Here is a 13,740-nt window from a genome sequence, read left to right as displayed (position 1 = left end):
CTCTCTCCCTTCTCCTTCTGGGACCCCTATAATGTGAATGTTGTTGCATTTGATGCTGTCCCAGAGGTCTCTTAGGCTGTCTTCATTTCTTTTCATTCTTTTTTTCTTTGTTCTGTTCTGCAGCCGTGAATTCCACCATTCTGTCTTCCAGGCCACTTATCTGTTCTTCTGCCTCAGTTATTCTGCTATTGATTCCTTCTAGTGTAGTTTTCATTTCAGCTATTGTATTATCCATCTCTGTTTGTTCTTTAATTCTTCTAGGTATTTATTAAACATTTCTTGCATCTTCTCGATCTTTGCCTCTGTTCTTTTTCCGAGATCCTGGATCATCTTCGCTGTTATTATTCTGAATTCTTTTTCTGGAAGGTTGCATATCTCCACTTCATTTAGTTGTTTTTCTGGGGTTTTATCTTGTTCCTTCATCTGGTACATCGCCCTCTGCCTTCTCATCTTGTCTATCTTTCTGTGAATGTGGTTTTTATTCCACAAGCTGCAGAATTGTATTTCTTCTTGCTTCTGCTGTCTGCCCTCTGGTGGATGAGGCTATGTAAGAGGCTTGTGGAAGTTTCCTGATGGAAGGGACTGGTGGTGGGTAGGGCTGGGTATTGCTCTGGTGGGCAGAGCTCAGTAAAACTTTAATCCACTTGTCTGCTGATGGGTGGGGATGGGTTCTCTCCCTGTTGGTTGTTTGGCCTGAGGCAACTCAACACTGGAGCCTACCTGGGCTCTTTGGTGGGGCTAATGGCCGACTCTGGGAGGGCTCATGCCAAGTAATACTTCCCAGAACTTCTGCTGCTGGTGTCCTTGTCCCTTGGTGAGCCACATCTGCCCCCCGCCTCTGCAGGAGACCCTCCAACACTAGCAGGTAGGTCTGGTTCAGTCTCCTATGGGGTCACTGCTCCTTCCTCTGGGTCCTGATGTGCATACTTTGTGTGTGCCCTCCAAGAGTGCAGTCCCTGTTTCTTCCAGTCCTGTCAAAGTCCTGCAGTCCAATCCCACTAGTGTTCAAAGTCTTATTCTCTAGGAATTCCTCCTCCCATTGCCAGACCCCCAGGTTGGGAGGCCTGACGTGGGGCTCAGAACCTTCACTCCAGTGGGTGGACTTCTGTGGTATAAGTGTTCTCCAGCTTGTGGGTCACCCAACCCAGCAGTTATGGGGTTTGATTTTATTGTGATAGTACCCATCCTGTCATCTCATTGCAGCATCTCCTTTGTCTTTGCTTGTGGGGTATCTTTTTTGGTGAGTTCCAGTGTCTTCCTGTCGATGATTGTTCAGCAGTTAGTTGTGATTCTGGTGTTCTCGAAAGAGGGAGTGAGAGTATGTCCTTCTACTCTGCCATCTTGAACCAATCTCCTCCTTTATTATTTCTTATAGTACATGTCTCCTAGTGATGAATTCCCTCAGATTTTTATTCATGAGTAAAAATCTGTATTTCACTATTTGAAAGATATGTGCTGAGTATAGAATTTTATTTTGACCCATTATAATCATTTGTTGCTTTCAAGATGTCATGTCATTTTGGACTGTGTAGTTTCCAATGAGTAGATTTCATCATTCTTATCTTTGCCTCTGTGTAGGAAATATATCTTTTCTCTCTGGCTGCTTTTAACATTTTTTTCTTTATCACTAGTTTTCAACAATGTGATGATGTATTTTTCTTTATGTTTATTCTGCTTAGGATCCTTTGAGTTTCTTGGATCTTTAGGTTTACTGTTACCAAGTTTGGCTATCATTTTGCTATTATGGCTTCATTGCTTTAAATATGTTTTCTGCTGATCTTCCTTTCTGAGGCTCCAGTTACATTTATTCTAGACTACTCAATTTTGTCCCAGGGATTAGTGATGCTTTGGGGTTTTCTTCTCTCTCATGTTTCTTTTTGGAAATTTTCTATTGCTATTTATTCAAGTTCACTATTCTTCTCTGCTATGATGTCTAATATTCAGATAAAAATATATCTGAAATAAAATTATCTCTCGAAATTTGAGTCTTTTTAATATCTTCTAATTCTCACTTTATCACATTCATGTTTTCCTCAGCCTTCTTGAATATCTGGAATATATTTTCCAAAGCATTTTAAATATCCTTTTCTGCTAATTTTATCATCTGTTTTATTTCTAGCTATGTTTCTGGTGATTTATTTTTTTCCTCTGGTTATCAGTCTTTTTCTTTATACCTACTACTTTTCATATAGTTAACACTGTGAATTTTACATTTATGGTGATATTTTGTTGGATTCTTTTCAATAGATAGTTATCTGGAAGGAAGTTATGTTACTTAGAATCATTGTTTTTAAGCTTTTTTAGGGTGGGTCTAGAAAAGCCTTTAGTTTATGGCTAATTTGTTCCCACTACTGAAGTGACACCCCTCTATCTGTTTTCCCATTAGTTGGAGACCTCAGCAGTTTGGCTTGTAGTGACATGACATATTCTCAGCCTTGTATGAGCTTTGTGAATTGTTCTGCTTTATCCTTTTGGTGGTTTGTTCCCAAGCCTGTGGTAGTTTATTCACATGGATGCACAGATCACTACCAGACAAAATTTCAAGAGAACCGTTCTATAAATCTCTGATGTATTCTATCTATGCAGCTCTCTTCTATCCAGTATTTTGCCTCGTAAATTCTGTTTTTGCCACATTAGACTCTGATTTCTGTCTGTGAGACTTCTGATCTCTCCTTGAGTTTCGGTTTCCTGGGAAATCTCTCCATTCAGTAAGTTAGAACACTTAGTTTAAACTAAAGTTTACTTCGATTGTTATCCTTCTCTCATCTTATTCTATGTTGCCTGTTGACTAATATGTGAAAACTGCCATTTAATATATTTTGTTCAGCTTCCTAGTTAAGGTAGGAGATTAAATCCAGTATCCATATTGACTTTTCAACAACAATTGCCTAACCTCCCCAAACCTAAGGTATAACTTTCCAGGATTCTTACTTACTTACTTATTTATGGCTGCGTTGGGTCTTTGTTTCCGCATGCAGGCTTTCTCTGGTTGCATCGAGTGGGGGCTACTCTTCGTTGTGGTGCACAGGCTTCTCATTGCGGTGGATTTTGTTGCAGAGTGTGAGCTTTAGGCACATGGGCATCAGTAGTTGTGGCTCACAGGCTTAGTTGCTCCCTGGCACATGGGGTCTTCCTGGACCAGGGATTGAACCCGTGTCCCCTACATTGACATGTGGATTCTTAAGCACTGCACCACCAGGGAAGTCCTCAGTATTCTTATTTTTAATTCAAAAAGAAAATTATTTTTGTTGGTGCCATACATTCTAGTTGCATTTTTTTCTCTTCTCAGTACTGCATTTGGGAACTCTCTCATACCTGTAAGCAGAAGTAATTAACTACTTTTTAACATTAAAAGTTTAGAGATATTAATTTGCTACAATATGTAGTATGTATAATATTGCACTTATAATAATATTAAGATCAATTCTACTTTTGTGTGGAAAATTTTCAAAGTAATAACATTTCTGACTTGATGCTCATAAAAGCTCTGTGAACTAGATAAATCTAGCATTATAATTCTCATTACAAAGTAAAGAAGCTAAGGCCTCTCAAGATTCATTAATTTTTCTCAGTCGCATAACCTATAAATGATGAGATAGGATCTTCTGACTTTTATAACAATGTTTTTTCCAATTTTCCAGAGTCTGTCTTCCTGGAAGATGTAGAACTTTATGTCAAAACATCTAGTATAGTATGGTAGCAAAACTTTTCACTTTTTGTGAGGAAGGCAATATGGTGGAATAGAAATAACTAGATTTAGAGTAAGTGGATGATTTGTCAATCATATTCAATCTAAGTAATAAAACAATGTGGAATTATATAAAATGAGCAAAACAACTTTTATATAACTGTTTTATATTTAGTTTAGGAAACAAAAAGCAGATTTACAATTGTTCAGCTAGAGGGCATGTTGTAAATGGAGAAAAAGAGAGTTTAGTGTATGCCAATTGTTAAGGTGACCAAAATGCCTGCTTAGGAGATCCATTTTAAGTTTTCAGGAGATTTAGTTAAGAAATTAATCAAATGGCCTTTGTATTTTAATAAATGGGACAAAATAAACAAAAGATTGAGAAATTTTTAAATTTTTGTGAATAAGTTTGACCTCTGTTCAACTACTATGGTGTCAAAACCTTTGATATATGAAGTTAATCTTTATGTAAAATCTTGTGTTAAATATATACTCTGTTTAAGAAGAGAATTAATTTTGAACCTAATAATTATTATTTGAAAAAGTCACCTAATTGCATACCTAAGCAGCTGTAGCTAGTGAAGTGTGACATTTCTTGATCTATTCCCCCCTTCATAGCAAAAATATTTTATATGATTCGTCTGTAAAAACATAAAATCAAGTTAAAGAGCAGGTTGAGTAATCACTACTTACATGATAAAATATATGAGAAAATATGATTGCAGGTCATTCTTATTTTTTGCAGTGGTCATGGCTATTATATAAGGTTAACCTATCCTATGTAAAGGCACCATATCCTTCCTTTCACCAGTCACTGCCTGACTTACCCAACCCTAAAGCATTACTTTCCAATAATCTTATTTATTTTTAAATTTGGAGATAAAAATAATAATGGTTGGTGTAATACATTCTAGTTGCATTTTTTTTTCTCTCAGAGTTGCATTTGGGAACTGCAATGGGTTGGCTGTGGTGGATTTTATACAGAAGACAGTACTGTTAAGCATGGGGACCATTGACCTATATAGATCAAGTGACCTATACCAACGACAACCACGGTCTCCTCGAAAAAACAAGCAGTTCATTGCAGGTAGGAGATAAGATCGTCATGAACTTGATTAGTTCACCTGTTTTCTTACCTTTAGATTTCTTGTCTTTCTTCTGTGATGCTATTCAAATGCACAGCAATATAAAGTCAACATAATTTACAATACCACGTAAGTAAAATTGGTCAGAAACATAGTAAGAATCTTTGAAAGGGTAAAGGAGGTGTTTAAACTTCAATTTGTTGTTAACGTTAGGAAGGATCTCAAGTTTCTTAAGTTGAATTCCTAAAAAATAAGAAGGTATTAAATATAAAAATGCTAAGAAAATCAGGCTCTCTAGTTGAAAAAGCTGCTTGCAATGGTTGTGTTAACTGGGATAGTTTTCTTCTAATATATGACAGCTTTAAAAATATAACTTAAGGTCATTCACTAGTTTTAATTTTTTTTAATTAACTCCATTTTTTGGCTGTCACCTTTCCTTGGTGGATGGTGACTTTCTTGGAGGTATTTTCACAAATGCAGTAAACATTATTAACATTTAAAAATGCTATGAAAGATGATATTTTTCTTGACAGGACAAATTAGAAAAATATATAAAGTTACTAAAATACAAGCCAAAATACTTTCTACGTATAATGCCAAACCTTGATAGGCCAAATTATCCAAAGTTGTACTAAAATTTCAGTATATATCCAAATAGTCGGCTTTGCAAACATTGCCAACATTTTGTATATTTTCTGTCCACGGACATAGTTTAGTTGGTAAAAAATTGGCTGAGCTAAAAGGTTTGCAGGTGGAAATGCATCTATAGTATTATGTGTTATTTTATACAGTTTTAAAAATTTTCTACTGTTTTTTAAAATAATCAGTTGAATATTGACACTTTTACTAAATATACCCACGTGAAGACTATTGTAAAGTAAAAAGAGTACATTATGGTAGGTGTTATTTTCTAAATAGCAAATGTGCCAAATTTAACATCTGAATGTGGTAATAAATGAAGTTTCCTTTTGGACTAATGAAAAATTACTTGATATACTGAAATTCTCCTTCTTTGTTAATCTTTCTTTTGTAAACCTAAACCCTTTCCAAATTGCTAATTTAGACCCTTTTCAGGAGCACAAAGTTCTCCTTCAGAACCTGGAGTTTCTTTGTTTTTTGTTAGGGATCTCAACTTTTAGCAATATTTTATGAGTGCTAGCAATGTAAAATTAAACACGTTCTGCTTCTACCACTACTAGCTTTTGACAGAAAGGCAGAATAAGAGAAAGTTGACTTTTGAAAGTTCATGGACTCTTGATAGAAAGATGTTAGGGGATAGTAGGCACTGTTTGCATGCTGAAACACTAATTCAATCAGAAAAGCTGTGGATCCCAAGACAGCATCTAAATTATTTGCTGGATATACACAGTGGGATGACAAAGTGTATATTTTGACAGAGGTAATACAATTATTATTTAATTTAAACTTACTGAGCCTCAAAAATTATGATTAGAGCTCAGAATTTTAATGACTTTAAAATTAGGAAAAACTGTGATGAAGTTGTAAACTCTGCTTGTATTTAGTATATATGAGTACTCACTTTGTTATTAAAAAAAAAAAGACTAAAATCCCTAAGCTTTCTTGTTAATACTGAAGATTAAAGACTACCATTTTTATATTTATGAGGTAACATACATATTATTTATAAGCTAAATAAGTTTACTATGTAAAAAGCATAAAGAGAAATATGCCATTTATTTTTATAAGATATTTGATTGAATAAAATTACTACAGCATTCTCATTATTCATCTATCACCTCACTTTCTAATTGATTTATTTTTTTAATATGTCCTTTCTAATTTGATTACCTAAACTTGCTGCAATTTCTTCATCTTGGCTGTTCTATATTCTGGTATGATATCACTTCCTTTCACTTTAGACTATTTTTCTCTCTTTCTTCTGCCTGCTGCTGATGCTGGTGTTCTGGCATGTTCCAAAGACAACTTTTGCATGCGTGGCCTGTCTAACTTTTATCCTGATTTAACGAAACGGATCCGTACTTCCTATCAGAGTAAGTTCTATAAAGGTTAGGCAAATAGCTTTTTTTTAAGTCATAATGCTTGAGTTAAATCCATATATCTGTGCTCAGTAATGTGTTTTTAAAAACACATTCAGCATGCATGCAAATTTTTGCTTTGTTATGGAAATGCAACCTGATAATTTTAATAAAAATTATATAAATATTTCAAATAGCTATATCATTTACCCATATTCATTGTTTCAGTGTTTATTTCAAATCATGTGTACCATGTGCTATTAGTCCAAGAGCCATTGTCTTTTGTTTCGAGGAGGAAGAGCCATGGTGTCCTTGTAAATAATAAACCTGATATTCTAGCATCAATAATAATTGAATGCTTATTTTGGAAACTTTATGCCTTTGGCCATTTTATAAAATTATTGTAACCAGGGCCACAATACTTGCTTTTTCTAATGTAATTAGATTTCTTAGAGGTAGCATTTCTGATGCTTTTCATTAAAATAGAATACAAACACACATTTCTATAGTGATTTTAGGAAACAAACACTGTGAAACTGGGGAATTAAGGTCACAAATAAAAGTCACTAATATTAACATTTACCATGATAGCAAATGCAAATCTGAAGATGGTGTGTCAGATATTCTATCAAATGGTGCAGAAAGAGTGGGGAGTTTTAGAGTATGATTGGAGGTGCAGATGATACTAGTGATATTATGGGTGAATATTTATTGACATGAGAAGATGTATATAATATGTTAATCAATATGTTTAAAAAGAACTTTACTTAAAAAGTAAAGTTTTACTTCACTTTTTATATTAAAAAAGTATATGAGATCTCATACAAATATGAGATCATATAAAATGATCTCATATTTGTATAAAATATATATATGGGTACATACATGTTTGTTGCTCGTATCCTGAATTTCTTCAGACTTCACCTCACCAGCTTGTACATACTTAATGGAATTACATCACTTATAAAAACCTAAAATTTTGTGTTCCATTAGCTAAAGGAAGTCAATACCTGTGAAAGCCTTAAAATTTTTCTGGGGTGCAGAGGGTGACTTATTTTTACTCGGAACTATTCTCTAGTTTTCTACTCTAAGCACCCCCCTTTTGAGTGCTTCCCACCACCTCTACTCCTGGTGCCTTGTGATAGGACACATATCTGTGTTGGCTTCTGCTGTTACTAAAACAGAAACTTATTAGGTATTATAACATTTCTTGACACCTGAAAGTTATATGAAATTTTAGTTTCCATAATTAAAATTTCCATAAAAGTTGTATTGGAACACAGCCAAACTCATTCATTTACATATTGTTTCTGGTTGCTTCCAAACTACAATGGCAGAGTTGAGTAGCTGCAACAGAAACCATATGGCCCCTAGAGAATGGACTTGAGGACACGGGGAGGGGGAAGGGTAAGCTGGGACAAAGTGAGAGAGTGGCATGGACATATATACACTACCAAACGTAAAATAGCTAGCTAGTGGGAAGCAACCACATAGCACAGGGAGATCAGCTCGATGCTTTGTGGCCACCTAGAGGGGTGGGATAGGGAGGGTGGGAGGGAGGGAGATGCAAGAGAGAAGAGATATGGGAACATATGTATATGTATAACTGATTCACTTTGTTATGAAACAGAAACTGACACACTATTGTAAAGCAATTATACTGTAATAAAGATGTTAAAAAAAATTGCCCACCTGAAAAAAAAACATCTGGCCCATGAGACCTAAATATTTACTGTCTTGCTCCTCACATAAATTTGCTGACCTCTCCCCTATACTATTCTTCGTTACCCATCCCCTACACCTAAACGGTTTCAGCCAAAACATTTCCTGAAAATAGTTTCCTGGTGGTTTAACACACATACTCAGACTTCAGAATCCTAGTTTAGCCTTCTCAAGGTAGAATCTCCCTACTGTGTGTGTGTGTGTGTGTGTGTGTGTGTGTGTGTGTGTGTATGAGAATGCATTCATCTGTACAGATAGAAAAAGCTTCTGGAACATGAGATTGTAGATTTTATAAATTTCATTTAATGTATTTTATGGTATTTCTATAATAAACATGTAATGCTTTTATAGTAAAAAGAAGTTGGATACCGAGGATAAGAAGCAGGCTCTTAATCTGAATTCTACAATATCAGCCATGATATTAAGGTTAAAGTTCATTATTTCAATAATCTTATGTTGCCTTCAGAATAAAAAAGCCAAGATTTTAAACCTTCATTCAGGGTACTCTAAAATATAATTTTTATCTGCATCTTCAAATGAATTTTCTACTACTCCTATAAAAACACTTAGGCCAGTGTATGTATCTTACTACACTTATAATTTACTTATAAGTGAAACTCTCTTGGCAATTCTCTGGAAACTTTCCTTAGATTTCACTCCCTATAGTAAACCTTTCCTGCTGCCATTAGAGCCCTTTGCACCAATTCCTTAATTTAAATGTCTATAGTGCCTACTGTGTACAGGCTTCTACACAGTAGTGTCTGAACCATTTAATTGGTATTTAGATTTGTTTGTATTTTTATGCATATGCTCTACCTTTATAAATGCATGATAAGAACCTGAAGACCATATCTAAAATTGTTATTATCCTCTACACCCAGCACAAGTATGAGCTCAGCAAGTCAACGATGATGGTAGTGAGACAGAGCATGGCAGGAGACTCTTGCTCACATGAATAGCCAGTGGACTTTTCAAATTTGATAAATGAGAGTAGACATGGCTTCTGGGTTCACTGGAATTTTGCAAAAGAAATCATAGTTTCTTCTAAACAAAGATTTAAAGTGTTAAGACAGGAGTAAAATCAAGTCCTCAGAAGGCCATAAAAAGATGGTCTGTGTCTTCCACGGGACTATGATTTGTGGATGCAAAGAAATGCTTTGGAAAGAACAAGAGACATAGGGTGAGAAGGTTTATATCAAGTTCTGCCTTTTCTTCTTATTGACTACTCATTACATTTATAATCTTAAACAAGTCATTTAACTGCTCTGAGTTTCTTTTTTCTCATATATAAAGTAAAAATCATAATCCCTACTTTCCCCTTAGAGACTTTTGGAACTTTCCAAGATTAGTGTTTGTAATTGCACTTCTATAAATATTAGACATTATTATTATAATAGAAGATGAAACCACGTCACAAGTTAAATAACCTTTCCAGAACACAACAAATCTATGGAAGAATTTAGGGTTAACATCCAGTCAGCTGCCTCATCACCTAATGCTCTTTCTACTTGTTATAATGACAAATTCTGCTAGTTAAATATTGATAATATACCATTTGAACCAAAGGAGGTTTGAAAGGTATGCTTAAGGTAGAACATTGTCAGAAAAGGTGCTTATGCATCAATTTCTAGTTATGCATTGGGGAATTCTTTGGAAAGTTTCAGTCCTATCTACAGACATTTTCTCTCTTTCACTGCATAGTTTGTTCAGAGTGTGGGAGTCATAACAGACCCTGGAAACACAAATCATAAACATAAAGAAAAATTGAAAGAAAAGGGGAAGATAAGAGAAAACTAGCAAAGAGAGGCAAATAAACATTTTCAAAAATGAATGGAGCGGGCTTCCCTGGTGGCACAGTGGTTAAGAATCTGCCTGCCAATGCAGGGGATACAGGTTCGAGCCCTGGTCCGGGAAGATCCCACATGCCATGGAGCAACTAAACCCGTGAGCCATAACTACTGAGCCCACATGCCACAACTGAAGCCCACGAGCCTAGAGCCCATGCTCCACAACGAGAAGCCACCATGATGAGAAGCCTGCCCACCGCAACGAAGAGTAGCCCCCACTTGCCGCAACTAGAGAAAGCCCGCGTGCAGCAGCAAGACCCAATGCAGCCAAAAATAAATAAATTTATTTTTTAAAAAATGAATGAAGAAAGTCAAGAATGGAGGAGGAGTAAAACAAAGAATAAGAGGAATGCCTCAAGGAACAAAAACTACCAAAAATTATGGTAAATAATAAGGGGAAAGTCCATTTATTTAAAAAATATTTACTAAGCAACTTTACCATCTGTGTAAAACATTTTTTAGGCAGTAGATATATAATGAATGAAATAATTAAAGTCTCTTCCCCCAATTTATAAGAGAAAACATATAAAGAAATTCATAGATATACAATTACAGTTGAAAAAAAGAAAGCAATCCTATGAAAGAAAAAAAATTAGATGTGGAAAAGTTGGACCTATTTTTGAGAGTGTTGTTAGGGAAGGGCCTATCTGAGGAGGAAACATTTAAGTGAATCCTTACAAGATAAGAAGGAATCAGACAAAGCTTTGAACTTACAATTCTGACCAAGGCAGAGTAACAGGGACAAGATTTAACATCCTGCCTCAAATAAACAGAAACAGCCATAATAAATGAAGCTGTGGTTTTTAAGACATGGAACATCAGACAATGAAGAACAGTAATTTCTGACAGATAAGAAACAAAAGAAGTCAACCCTATAGCCATACCTCTTTACTGCCCTGAGAGAGTTTCTAGACTGCAGCAAAGGGAGAAGGAGAAACCCAAGAGGAAACCAGTCAACTCCCTATGCTGAGAAGATGGAGAAGAGAAACTGGGGAAACCAAAGCAGCTACAGCTCCTAAAGAGAGGTTCCCAGAGATCTACAGTTTCCTCCTCCAACAGATCAACACATACCTATGATGTAGCTACCCAGGGACAGGTAAAGAACCATCTGAAAGGGTTAAAGGAAATGGTACCCAACACTCAAACAAAGGGAATAGTGCCTATTTTTTCGCACCAGGCAGACCAAAAAAAATATATATATATATATATAATTCACATCCGCTTCTAATTAACACTGTACTGGGGATTCTAGCCAGTATAGTCAGACAAGAAAAAGAAAAAGTTATCCAGATTGGAAAAGAAGTTAAATCATCCTTTTACATAGACAACATGATCTATGAAGAAAATCTAATGAAGTCTACAAAAGAGCTACTAGAACTAGTAAGTGAGTTTAACAAAGTACAGGATATAAGGTCCGTATACAAAAATCAATTTTATTTCTGTCAACCTGCAACACTTAGCCATAAATTAAACAACAGATGTGAAAGACCCATGCACTGAAAAACAGAAAACATTTCTGAGAAGTTAAAGAACTTAAAAAATGAAAAATTACATGTCAATATTATTAAGATATCAGTTCTCTCTCAGTTGATCTGTAGTTCAATACAATCCCAATAAATATCCAGCAGACTTTTTAATAGAAATTGACAAACTGATTCTAAAGTCCATATAGAAATGCAAAGGATTTAGAGTAGCCAAAACAGCTGTTTTTTGTTTGTTTGTTTGTTTTTGCGGTACGCGGGCCTCTCACTGTTGTGGCCCCTCCTGTTGCAGAGCGCAGGCTCCGGACGCGCAGGCTCAGCGGCCATGGCTCACGGTCCCAGCCGCTCCGCGGCACGTGGGATCCTCCCGGACCGGGGCACAAACCCGGCGGACTCAAACCACTGCGCCACCAGGGAAGCCCGATTGTTCTTTTTAAAAGCTGTTTTGGGGTGCTTCCCTGGTGGCGCAGTGGTTGAGAGTCCGCCTGCCGATGCGGGGGACGCGGGTTCTGGAGCCTGCGCTCCGCAACAGGAGGGGCCACAACAGTGAGAGGCCCGCGTAGCACACACACACACAAAAAAAGAACAATCTTGGAGAACCAACACTACCTAATTTCAAGACTTTTTAAAAAATTAGTGTGTTATTGAGTCAGGTTGGTATTGGTCCAAAGACAGATATGTCAATGGAACTCAACAGACTCCAGAAATACATCTACACATATATGGACAACCGATTTTTTTTACAAAGTTGCAAAGGTAATTAAGCAGAGAAAGAAGAGTCTTTTCTACAAATGATATTTAAACAACTGAATGTCCTTTTGTAAAAAAAAAATAACTTTGATCCATACTTTGTACTATATTTTTAACAGTTAACTTACAATGGATCATAAGCTTTAATATAAAACCTAAAACCATAAATCTAGGAAAAAGGAGAAAAATTTTGTTACCTTAGGTTAGGCAAAAGTGTTTTAGATAATATACCAATGACATGCTCCATAAAAGAACAAATGTATGGATAAATTGGATTTTTTCAAAAGTAAAAATTTCTGCTATTTAAAAGACACTGTTTTGAGAGTGAAAAGTTAAACCATGGACTAGGAGAAAATATTTGCAAAGCATATATCTGATAAAGGACTAATATCTAGAATACAATTTTTAATTTCTCAGAACTCAATAATAAGAAAGCAAGCAACCCAATAAAAATATAAGCCAAAGATTTGAATAAATAACTCACAAATGAAAATATAGTGATAAAATAAGCATACAAAAAGATACTCAAAAACATTCATTATTAAGAAAATCAAATTAAAACTACAATGAAATATAATAATACATCTATTTTCATGACTATAATTTAAAAGACTGATCATACCAAGTACTGGCAAGATTGTAGAAGAAACAGAATCTCTTACACACTACTGGTGGGAATGTACAATGGTATAACCATTTGGCAGGTTCTAAAGATTTAAACACACACTTACAATATGACCTAGCCACTTTACACCTAGTTATTTACCCTAGATAAATGAAAGCATATATCCATACAAAGACATTCATAGCAGCCAAAAATTCAAATATCTTTAGTAATCAAAACTAAAACAACTAAAGTCTCCGTCAAAAACTAAATGAATAAACAAATCTCGTATGTTTGTTCAATGGTTTACTACGCAGTAATAAAAAGGTATGCACTATTGATATGTGCTTATACCATGGATGAATCTCAAAATAATGAATCTTACATTGAGTTAGAGAAACCAGACAAAAAAGGGCAGATACTGTATGATTCCATTTATATAAAATTCTAGGAAATGAAAACTAATGCAGAGTGACAGAAAGCAGACCCATGGTTGCCTGGGGATGGGGAAGGAGCTAATATGGAGAGGGCTGGAAGGGAGGGTTACAAAAGGACACAAAGAAACT

At 35.5% G+C, this 13,740-nt stretch overlaps 1 protein-coding gene across 22 annotated transcripts in view; it reads left to right on the top strand.

Moving 5' to 3' along the window:
- Positions 1–13,740, top strand: part of STXBP5L (syntaxin binding protein 5L) — a 422,914-nt gene that overhangs the window by 325,244 nt on the left and 83,930 nt on the right. For 8 of the 22 annotated variants that reach the window (XM_067034500.1, XM_067034501.1, XM_067034520.1 and 5 more), the window contains 2 exons: positions 4,624–4,775; positions 6,654–6,785. In XM_067034500.1, the coding sequence (XP_066890601.1) occupies positions 4,624–4,775; positions 6,654–6,785 (284 nt within the window). The remainder of the gene's footprint in view (positions 1–4,623; positions 4,776–6,653; positions 6,786–13,740) is intronic. The other 14 variants (XM_067034508.1, XM_067034513.1, XM_067034506.1 and 11 more) reach the window with 2 other exon arrangements.

The sequence above is a fragment of the Kogia breviceps genome, chromosome 5 (genome assembly GCF_026419965.1).
Source record: "Kogia breviceps isolate mKogBre1 chromosome 5, mKogBre1 haplotype 1, whole genome shotgun sequence".
NCBI classification, from domain to species: Eukaryota; Metazoa; Chordata; class Mammalia; order Artiodactyla; family Physeteridae; genus Kogia; species Kogia breviceps.
The sequence above is the reverse complement of the archived record's forward strand: the minus strand, read 5'-3'. Positions and strand labels throughout refer to the sequence as shown.